Source organism: Oryzias latipes, chromosome 1 (genome assembly GCF_002234675.1).
Source record: "Oryzias latipes chromosome 1, ASM223467v1".
Lineage (NCBI taxonomy): Eukaryota > Metazoa > Chordata > Actinopteri > Beloniformes > Adrianichthyidae > Oryzias > Oryzias latipes.
In genome coordinates this window covers 8,922,080-8,933,224 of record NC_019859.2, presented here as the reverse complement: position 1 = coordinate 8,933,224, position 11,145 = coordinate 8,922,080, and the positions used below count along the sequence as shown (strand labels likewise).

The 11,145-nt window shown below is 42.1% G+C and overlaps 3 protein-coding genes across 3 annotated transcripts; 2 read left to right on the top strand and 1 right to left on the bottom strand.

Moving 5' to 3' along the window:
• The first annotated feature begins 3,558 nt into the window (after positions 1-3,558).
• Positions 3,559-4,208, top strand: LOC101168421 (histone H4). The gene has a single exon (XM_004084156.4). The coding sequence runs from the start codon at positions 3,589-3,591 to the stop codon at positions 3,898-3,900; it is 312 nt and encodes a 103-aa protein (XP_004084204.1). The 5' UTR covers positions 3,559-3,588; the 3' UTR covers positions 3,901-4,208.
• Positions 4,209-5,880: 1,672 nt separating this feature from the next.
• LOC111947473 (histone H3) lies at positions 5,881-6,396 on the bottom strand. Its single transcript, XM_023955270.1, has one exon. It carries the CDS (start codon positions 6,350-6,352, stop codon positions 5,942-5,944), a length of 411 nt encoding a protein of 136 aa, XP_023811038.1. The 5' UTR covers positions 6,353-6,396; the 3' UTR covers positions 5,881-5,941.
• A 309-nt stretch (positions 6,397-6,705) lies between these two features.
• LOC101173279 (histone H2A-like) lies at positions 6,706-7,535 on the top strand. The gene has a single exon (XM_004065537.4). It carries the CDS (start codon positions 6,723-6,725, stop codon positions 7,107-7,109), a length of 387 nt encoding a protein of 128 aa, XP_004065585.1. The 5' UTR covers positions 6,706-6,722; the 3' UTR covers positions 7,110-7,535.
• The last annotated feature ends 3,610 nt before the right edge of the window (positions 7,536-11,145 follow it).

Here is an 11,145-nt window from a genome sequence, read left to right as displayed (position 1 = left end):
CATACAAAGAAAACATGAATATTTCAAGCATCAGTAGCTCCAACTGGTACTTGGTAAGGGGATATTTAAGAATGTCCGTCATTATTTCTTCGCGGCAGTGTAAACGCTACTTGGCGTCTATCTTCTTCGCTGGTATGTGTGCTCAGCAAGGCAGTTTTGTGTTTGAGCGCCCCCAAGTTGTGTTTTACTGTAACTTCAGAAGCTCCAGACACGTGTGCAAAAGCGCCATTCTCATTGGTCGAATAGATTTCGACGCGACGCGTCGAAAAAAAAAAACGAACCCGAGGCGTTTTTTTTTTTTTGGCGCTTGGCGTTTTTTCGCGTCGGTGTGCACACTCTCGTTGGTGCCCTTTGTTTAGTCACGAGGCGTTAAACGTCGGCGAAAATCGCCGGCGAAATTCGTCCCGGTGTGAACAGGCCTTTAATGTGAGTTCTGTTTCTGCACCTGCGGTTCCCGCACAAGGTTGCAACATAGTTAGAATAATTCAAGCATCAACTCTGTTTGCTCTCATTCTCCCTTGACCATTTGACTTTCTTGCGGGAATCTTTAATATCTCGCTCTTTAACAGCTACAAATTGGAGGCGGGACACGTTAAATATAGCTTTGCCTGTGTGGTTTCTTATCACAACTGATCAAAATGGCCAAAAGACTTTCTGCGCAGAGGGCCCTGGAATTGATTTTAGGAGAGAGAGACGTTTTTGATGATGATGTAGAGGGAGACGATTCAGAAGAGGAGGTTTCAGAATTATAGGATCACATTTCTGAAAATTCAGAGTCTGACAGTGACTCTGAAGAAGATGATTAGATTGGGGCGGCCGTGGAGCAGCGGTAGGGCGGTCGGCCCATGATCGTAAGATTGCAGGTTCAATTCCCGCCTTGCACGCCCATGAGTCGAAGTGTCCTTGGGCAAGACACTGAACCCCACCTTGCCTCTGGTGGTAGGCGGGCGCCTGCGCTTGGCAGCGGAGCCGCCACCAGTGTCTGAATGTGTGAGTGAATGTGTGTGTGACTGGGTGAATGGGTCTGTGACTGTAAAGTCCTTTGTCCTTGTTGGAAGAAAGGCGCTATATAAGTATACGCAATTTACCATTTAGATTTAGCATCAGCCAGTTCCAAAACGAAGCCATCAGCACCCAGCCACAGGACCAGGCCGTCAGCAGCCAGGACCATGTGTTGTACAGGCTAGTGGCTAGAAGGCCATGTGTTCAATGGGGCTGATGTGTTGTCTTGACTAATAGGTTTACTCTATGTGTTCAGCTTGTGTTATGCACCTGAATGGGTTCAGTTTCTGTGTTCAAATAAATAAAAGTCATTAGTTTTGGAAACCCTTGCTTCACTTGAAAATTTGTTTCCACTCATATCTTGATTTTAATTGATTTTCTTTATCACGTTTTAAATAATGAGTTATGAATGTGATCTAACAAAGGTAAAGGGCAAATATTAACCAAATATACTGATTGTAATTGGATGAGGTAAACATCTGTCGAGTATTTTAACATCAAAGTGTTTGATTGTGAGGCATTAAAAAAAACAACATGCAACGGGTCCACCAGACCCACGAACACTGGCTGAGTAACAACAATATGAACACCACACAAGGGTTAAGAGGTATCCAGCACACAAGTGACTGTAAAAGAGCATTTCTTAACAAAGAAGAGCCCTTCCCATTTCTGGCTCTTAGCAATGGCTCCCCATGGAGAAGAAATGTCACAAAATCTGAGAAAGGAAATCATTTCTTCGCAAAAAAAAAGGTGAGGGCTACAAGAAAATCAGCAAAGCTTTAAATATCGGTTAAAGTACTACAACAAAAGTGATCCAAACATTTAAGATGGAAGTGCAACCACTGTACAGATACGTCAAGGCTGTCCACAGAAGCTAACATCTCAACATGAGGGTCTTCTGGTGAGAAGGTTGAAGAAGATTGCCATGCAAGTTCACTGCTGTTAGCTAAAGCAGTAGAAAGCCAAACTGGAGTGACTGTTTGCCATGACACCATATGGCGCACACTGCAAAGGAATGGCGTTCATGGTTATCGTCCACGAAGGAAGCCCATCCACAAAAAGCACACCTAGAATTTGCTAGGGGCCCATTCTCAAAATAATAAAGACTACCGGGACTCAATACTCTGCCGTGATGACAAAGATCACCGTTGTTTGGAAGTAATTGTTGCAAAACGGTATGCCTACGCAATGGTGAGAATTTCAAAGGTAAAATGCATGGTGCCAACAGTGAAACATGGGGGTGGCAGTGTACTTAGGTGGGGGTGCATGCTGCTGTAGTGGGAGAGCTGCATTTCATTGATGGTATCACGAAATCAGCAATGTACTATTCTATACTGAAGGAGATGCTGCCATCACTTCATACACTTGGTTGTTGAGCACCTTTCCAACACGACAATGATCCAAAACCCACTTCTAAAGCTACTGTTGCATATCTGAAGAACAGGCTGAAGGTGATTGAATGGCTAAATATGTCTCCTGATCTGAACCCAATCGAGCACCTGTGGGGAATTCTGAAGCCACAAGTTGAGCATCACTCTCCATCCAGCATCCAGGCTCCAAAAGAGGTTCTTAAAGAATGGAAAAAGATAGATGTTGCAATTTGTTGCCAACTTGTTCATTCCGTGTCAAGAAGACTTGATGCTATAATGAAAAATCATGGTGGTCATACAAATACTAGATACAGTATTTTTAGTTGCAGGGTGTATCCATTTTTACTTTAACCAATTTAGGTAAAACTGAAGATTGTGATCTAAATAAGATCATTAACCATAATTTTATGGATTTTTTTTATGGAGTTAAATAAGTCTAAATCAAACTTGCGGAAAGTTTGGACATTTTTCTTTTGTTCTTTGAGCCACTGATTACTTTTTAAAGGGGGGTATTATTATTTATGCCCAGCACTGTATATACTACCAGGGTTGGGGCTCGCAGGCGAGCGCCTGGTGACTGCTTCCCACGGGCCCCAGTCGGGCACAGCCCGACGGAGCGACGTGGGACCACTCTCCCATGGGCCCACCACCCATAGGAGACCTCAAAAGGGGCCGGTGCAATGTGGATTGGGTGGCAGTCGAGGGCGGGTGCCTCGGCATATTCAGACTTTCTGAATATTGAATTGTAATTACACGTATCTGTTTCTATGTATTATCACGGTTTGAATGTTCATGATTTAAAGATAAAGTTATTTTAAAATTGAAATATTGTCAAGTGATCTTAGTGAATATGCTTTAAAAAGAATAAAAATTGTTCCTCAAATATTTCCTAGTCTATGCCTAAAACATCAAAACAGCATCTCTGGAAAACATTGTCCTCATCATGAGGACTTTACTTAATTTAGATTCTCCATTATAATGCTCATGTTTTGCCCAATTAAGGGCATTAGGACGTTTTCACCTTTGTCGTAGTTCGCCCGGCATTAATACAGTAGAACACTAGGAGGCGCACAAGTGCGACTAATGAAAAACTGCACTGAAACGACGAAGAAGACTGAGTCACACCTCTGACTTCTAACACGTCCTCAAATGAAAAATAAATTGTGGAGGACGTGCCTTCGTTGACACTTTGAGTGAATCACCCAAATACCTAACGATGAGTGGAAGAGGTAAAGGCGGAAAGGGACTCGGTAAAGGAGGCGCAAAGCGTCACCGGAAAGTTCTCCGTGATAACATCCAGGGAATCACCAAACCAGCGATCCGCCGTCTGGCTCGCCGCGGTGGAGTGAAGCGTATCTCTGGTCTGATCTACGAGGAGACCCGTGGTGTGCTGAAGGTTTTCCTGGAGAACGTGATCCGTGACGCCGTTACCTACACCGAGCATGCTAAGAGGAAGACTGTGACCGCCATGGATGTCGTCTATGCCCTGAAGAGACAGGGACGCACCCTGTACGGATTCGGCGGTTAAATTTACGGCTTGATCAGAAGACTTCTACAACGGCCCTTTTAAGGGCCACCCAAACTTTCCTTCAGAGAGCATAGAACCTCATAGCCCGAGTTTCATTATGAGATGATCACCTTCTGACATAAAAGTCAATTGAACTTTTTTTTTTTTTTTTTTTTTTTAAATGGAAAAATATTAAGTATTTTGGAAAATATCAAATAAAAATAACGAATGATGTAAACGCTGTTGCTCAGAGCAAGCGACATAGATCAGATATATGAAACCAAATGTGGCCCAACAACCAATTTGTATTTGACACCCCTGTTCTAATTAATTTTCTCAACTAATGTTTACTTCCCCTTCCCTCTGTTTCAAACTCGCTGGGTTTGAAACGAGGTTAAAAAAACTGAAAACGGATGAGTATAACCAAAGGTGAAAGGTTGCATGGAAATTAAACATCACACAGGAGCATTTTTGAATGTCTTTAGTACAGTTTTTCCCTTTTTGAGACAATTGTGACTTTTGATAGCATTGTTTTAAGCTAATATTTGGATGTCATGGCAACTGTAGTGGAAATTGGCTGGAAATTAAGCCTTTTATAGTAAACCATATCCATGTATACATTATTTTTGGCAAAGAAAAAAAAACAAAAAATTTTTTAAGTGAGAGTATGGGGATGGCGATGTGAAGGTAATGGCCATAACATTCCTGAAATACGGCTTATATTATGGTGAAAGGGTTATGATGTAGGTGCAAGAAAAATGGGTGGTCTTAAAACAATTTTTTTTTCTTAAACATCAATTTCCTGACTTCTTTTCCAACCCAGAAGTAAGACGCCTCGATCTGTGAGGTACCGGCTTTTGCTCCCCATTTCATGACAACATCCTAGAGTCAGCCTCTGCAGTGTGTAGCCGTCTCGCCCACAAAAACCATCAACATCTGAACTTTTTGAAAGATGGATGTGCATATAAAGGAAAGCATTTTGCCCAGCTATCTATCTGTCTATGTCACAATGTGAGAACCCGCTCGTTGTCGTGGGTTGGGCTGGTGCTCAGAGTTCTGTTTTTTAGAGGAATACCCAGAAATGCATGATAGATCAAAAATATCACTTTGCAGTTTCTTTTCATTAAAAATAAACATTTGCATTGAAAGTTCAAAATGTAGATTTTGTATGCTGAAGGCCCTTTAAGATAATTTAGAATTTGAAGCACACTCTCCCTATGGTTGGTTTCATTTTTACCAAATCATGAGTTATTTAAGCGATTTGACATTTTTTGGTTGCTGGTTTATCATCTGGCTCAGAACTTTTGTTGGTGATGCAAACTACTCACCAGCTGGTAGGCTCTGGCTCTGCCTGCTCTGTTCCTCCTACCAGCTGGATTTAAATCAAATCATGAGCACCTTAAATAATTTGGGTCCTCACCATTTGATTTAAATATGTTCCTTTTATTTTTGCTATGCTCAAAGAATTGTGTATTTAGGGTTTCCTTAATCTTCGTCAATTATGCTAATATTGACTCAAAAATTGTCAGAATTGTGTGTGTAGCACCCTCCCTGTGTTTAGGGATGTTGGAAAGAGAGTGGGCAAAAGCTGAAACAAGACCACCCATTTTTCTTGCACCTACATCATAACTCTTTCACCATATTATAAGCCGTATTTTAGGAATGTTATGGCCATTATCTTCAGATCGCCATCCCCATACTCACTTAATTTAACAATTTGTTTTTACCTGGACCTCACTTGTGCGAGAAATCTTTTCAAAAGTTTGTTGGTTTACTTTATCCACATGAGTCTCCCCATAAATTTTTATCCAATCCTGTATGGATATGCATTTTAAGCATTGAGTATAAGTATAGATTTGCGTCAATCTCAAATTATGAAACTACTGTCAAGAGATATCAATCCAAAATGGGGAGATATGATAAAAAGTATCAGATATTGGCAGTTTTGTTTGTTTTATTATTTGTTGGGTACATCATAGTCAACCAAAGGGAGGATGTGTTCTGTAGACGGGTTGGTGGCTCTTAAAAGAGCCGTTGTGGTCGTTTCTGCAGCGGTCGGTGTCTAAGCTCTCTCTCCACGGATGCGGCGGGCCAGCTGGATGTCTTTGGGCATGATGGTGACCCTCTTGGCGTGGATGGCGCACAGGTTGGTGTCCTCGAAGAGCCCCACCAGGTAAGCCTCACTGGCCTCCTGCAGAGCCATGACAGCAGAGCTCTGGAAGCGCAGGTCGGTCTTGAAGTCCTGAGCGATTTCTCTCACCAGCCGCTGGAAGGGCAGTTTGCGGATCAGCAGCTCGGTGGATTTTTGGTAACGACGGATCTCACGGAGAGCCACGGTACCGGGACGGTAACGGTGAGGCTTCTTCACTCCCCCGGTGGCCGGGGCGCTCTTGCGGGCAGCCTTGGTGGCCAGCTGCTTCCTCGGAGCTTTGCCTCCGGTAGATTTACGGGCGGTCTGCTTGGTTCTTGCCATCTTCGATGCTTTCTTTCACTTTGCTGAAGAGAAAACTGTAACCGAGAGCGGAGCCTCGCTGTTTTTAAAGGCGCCGTGAAACTGACGCAGCTTCACAGCAGCGGATCCTGATTGGAGAGCGGCTCCTCCTGCAGATCAGCACCGCCTCGAAGACAACCCTCTCGCCTGAAAGAGAGCCGCTGATTGGGCTTCGATCCGTTCAAAAAGTCCGCTGATTTTCAGAGCGGCCGCCTTCTGCCGCCCTGCTGAAAGACTCTCCTCTGATTGGTCTGGCAGGAGTCGTCCTGCGCTCGCGACCATTTAAAAGGAGGCAGTGTGGCTCTGGAGACTCATTCCCTCTCCTCTTCAGAGTCAGTAAAAATACTACAAAATGTCTGGTCGCGGCAAAACCGGCGGAAAAGCCCGTGCCAAGGCAAAGACCCGCTCCTCCCGCGCTGGTCTGCAGTTCCCCGTGGGTCGTGTCCACAGGCTGCTGCGCAAAGGTAACTACGCAGAGCGCGTGGGAGCCGGAGCTCCCGTGTACCTGGCTGCCGTGCTGGAGTATCTGACGGCTGAGATCCTGGAGCTGGCTGGAAACGCCGCCCGCGACAACAAGAAGACCAGGATCATCCCCCGTCACCTACAGCTGGCTGTCCGCAACGACGAGGAGCTCAACAAGCTGCTGGGGGGAGTCACCATCGCTCAGGGCGGCGTGCTGCCCAACATCCAGGCGGTGCTGCTGCCCAAGAAGACCGAGAAGCCCGCTAAGACCAAGTAGATCCTACGATCCACCAGCAACACAACGGCTCTTTTAAGAGCCACACACTTCTCTCATTCAGACCACAATCCTCTCAGAAACTTATTGTCTATTAGCCAAATTGTCAATAAAGATGAAAATCCTGAACGTGTAAATGCGGACCATTGTCAATCAGACCTACAATCCACTTGTGAGATCTGTTGCTGCAATCAAAACTCTTCATCCTTATGTGTCCAAGGATGCAAAAAGCCAGAATTATTGGCACACAATTTTAGTTTATATTAGGTCAGCTAGTTTCTATCTTGTAAGGTATGTATGAATCTGTGAATTCTGGACCATGGCTAATTTGCAGCTTGGAACTCCTAATGTCTCATTTGGGTCCCCCCTCACTTGTTTTTGTTATATAGCCATTTGTGTTATCTTGTTTTAAAAAAAAGAAAGATAAAACTTAAGTTACAAGAAAAAGGTCCCTTTATAAACAACATTGATAGTGCATCACCTAATGAGGAGAAACATAGTTGAAAATATCCCAAGCCACAGAACGTTTATTTACCAGGAGCCATGGTAAAGTGCATTGAACTGACAGATTCTAATACAATTGTATTTATAGAGAATAGCGCGCAACTGTTCAAACACAAGTGACATCGGAAACCTGGTACGACCAAACAATGCGTTTGACGCTGCTTACGTTGTCAACCACGTATTCTGCAGTAGTTGACACACGCCCAAACCACTCTGATCGCGAAGGTAAAACAAGCGTCCCAAGCGTCCGTGTCAAACGGGCATCCTTACTCTAAACCCTTCATGCTTATGAACAATGCCAAAAAGTACAAGCAAACTCACATCACTATAATACGACGGAGTATTAGGGCCACGGTGAGGAAAAAAAATTCTGGCCAACGTGGCGAGATTAAAGTCGTCATGTCGACTTTAATCTCGTCATGACGAGAAAAAACTCGACACAAAGTTTCGACAAAAAAACTCGTCTTGTCGAGATAAAAGTCGAAATAAAGTTTCGAGATTAAAGTCGCAATGTTGCGCGCGAGAGAGAAAAAAACTCGTAAATTTACGAGATTATTGTGGAAGTGAGAATGCAGAGAAGCAGGTGAACGCCGTGCAGCAGCAGATCAGACCGACTAAACTTTGTTGAACAGGTGAGCTGAATGTTTATTGATAACGTTCCAAATGTCTGGAAGCTCATTTGTTTGATTTACAAGTTATTAAAGTTTTATTTATTGATGGTTGGTTTGCAGGATCTCTGCCTCCATACTCTGCAGCCCGATGATGAAGCCATCGGTGTCCCTGCAGCTGTTTGCTTGAATCCTTTCTTCCTCCACCAAAGACCAGATCTCTATGTTTGTGTGATGCTTCCGTCTGAGGAGGAGAAGCACTTTTTGCCTTTTTCAACGTTGTAATGCTAATATAACAGACTATTTTCATTCATCTTTGTTTTTTAATGATCAAACGGGTCGCTTAATCTGCAGGAGGGGGCTAATGTAACACTGTTTACTTCCGCATTGGTGATCGGATGACAGGTTCATGACGTAATGTGACAGATGAACTTCAGGTTATGTGAATGAAAAGGAGAATAAAGGCTGCAGCGATCCTCTACACCCAAACGTGTCTCTGAGCTCCTTATTTTACAAATACCCGGAAAGACGGCTCCACTAACAATAATCTGATTTTGAGTCGCCAAAAGGTTCAGAATCTCTTTGTTTTAAACCTATAATCCGAAAATAAAGCTTCACAAAAGGCTCCACATCTTTCATCTTCAAGCTAGGCTCCGATAAACAGACAACTTCGGGGTTTTCTCCTTGTTAATCTATGACTTTTCCCCGTAAATTTACGAGTTTTTATCTCCAAATAAAATTACTTTTTTTTGGTGGCCATAAAACTCTCTCGTAAACTCTTAAATACAAAGCCACTAGCTCACTAACATTAGCCATAACACTGAATACTCCTAAAAGACTCAGCTTCACTGCTCTCGCGCAACATTGCGACTTTAATCTCGAAACTTTATTTCGACTTTTATCTCGACACGACGAGTTTTTTCTCGAAACTTTGTGTCGAGTTTTTTCTCGTCATGACGAGATTAAAGTCGACATGACGACTTTAATCTCGTCATGTTGGCCAGAATTTTTTTTCCTCACCGTGGCCCTAAAACTCCGTCGTACTATAAAGACGTATAATAAAACGTATAATAAAATTGTCTAATATCAGTATTAAACTTGTCATATAAGTGCAGACCATGATCAATTTAATTCAGTTTGCTCTGCATCTCCTGGAAACCTTTATCTATGCAACAAAGACTTAAGTTTAAAGTCCCTTAGAAGACCCACATCCAACCTTTATTTTACATAAACAATTCAAGTCTCTAAAAATTTGGTCATAGCCTTTACGATGCAAAAATTACAATTACATCTAGGTCTGCCTTAAATGCATTTACGAACCTTACTTGTTTTCCCTTGTCTTTAACTATCGTTTATTTTTCTATTCTAAATTTTTAAACTTGGAGCCACACTTCTCATTCAAATCAGCAGCCTGTTTCTGGCATTACATTTATATTTAAACTAATGACTTGATGAGGTCTTAATAGATCAAGGTGAAAATCATGAGTGTGTGAAGTGTGGACCGCATGAAGGGTTCCATTGATATGTCCGACATGCAAAACTATCTCAACACACGAACAGAACCCGCAAAGTAAACTTAAAAATTATGTATCTGTCAAAAATTTTAATGATGTCAATTGAACATCTAAAGAAAAAAAACTGTTCTGCTGTATGAGAATGTAACTTTTATAGGTGAATCTTTAGTAACTTCAGAAGTGTCCCCGCACAGTTCATTTTCTGTGGATTGACAAATCCACTCATGCATTTTAACCCTTGTGCTATCCTATAGGGTCAAGATGACCATTGATGTGTTATTCCTACCAAGACACAGATGGAGAGGATTTCATGTAATCCATGGACACTAGTGAAGATCACAAAACATTGACGAAAAAGGTTCAGCGCACTGTCTAGTGGGGTGGAGATGACCTCACTCCCAATGTCAAAGTGTCTAGGACAGCACAAGGGTTAAAATGAGTTTTCAATGGAAAAATAAACTTGTCTTTTGTAAGTTTCTTCAATTTTGAAATCACTTGTGATGTTTTTGCTGGCAGTTCTTCTAGATTAGGTAGTTTTGATGATACTGTTTCAGCTTTGTCTAGGTAAGACAGTGGTGTGGGAGTTTTAATTAAACGTATATGAAATTATAATTAAAAGCATATGGAATTATTATTAAAAGTATATAAATTTTTAGATGTGAGTCAAGCAAACATGAGACATGTGTGTGATAACTTGTGACTTCAAGTGAAGGATGTGGTTAAGAGAGTTTTTAGACAAAGGTCAAAAGCAGACTGTGAATCTGTAGGCTTTGAATGAACGCGAGATTAGTCATGCATACATCATGTGTCTGAATGAACAGGATGTTACATTACGTGTGGATCAATAAAGAAGAGCTGGCCGAGAAGGGAAGGAGAGAGTTTTAGCACAGTCTGTGTAAGGAGCACATGTGAGCTGCTGTGCTGAAATTCTCCCTTTGCAAAGGTGAACCAAAGTTCCAGGGTGTGAAGTCTGATTATTATAACCTTCAACTATAGGATCCTTCTGACTCTGAATCAGAGTCAATTTGGACTTCAACAGTAGATAGATTTAAAAATTTGAGTACTTTATTCTAGCACTTTGGAAAACATTCTTAAATTTTTTAATGTAATATTTTTTCATCACATTTCTTTTGTTTTAACAGAACCTTCTTTTTATGGAATGCAAAATTTGGTCTGTGACGACAGTGTTTCAGCTGGATCCACTTCTTTTTAGAAATTTACCGAGCATGTCAGTTCTGTGTGCTTCCAAAAAGACTCCTGCCTCTGCTCTGTAGTAGGTCCTTTATATTCCTATAAAATCTGCTACAATTGCTTGTTCTGCAGTTACAAAGTTTAAAAACTATGAGCCGGCGAAGGAATTATTTTAATATACGTTATACATGTTTTGATAATCATCATCCCGCAGAGCTGCTG

Excerpts from the sequence above, each read along its gene's own strand:
- LOC101168421 (XM_004084156.4), top strand. The coding sequence starts at position 3,589 with ATGAGTGGAAGAGGTAAAGGCGGAAAGGGACTCGGTAAAGGAGGCGCA.
- LOC101173279 (XM_004065537.4), top strand. The coding sequence starts at position 6,723 with ATGTCTGGTCGCGGCAAAACCGGCGGAAAAGCCCGTGCCAAGGCAAAG.
- LOC111947473 (XM_023955270.1), bottom strand. The coding sequence starts at position 6,352 with ATGGCAAGAACCAAGCAGACCGCCCGTAAATCTACCGGAGGCAAAGCT.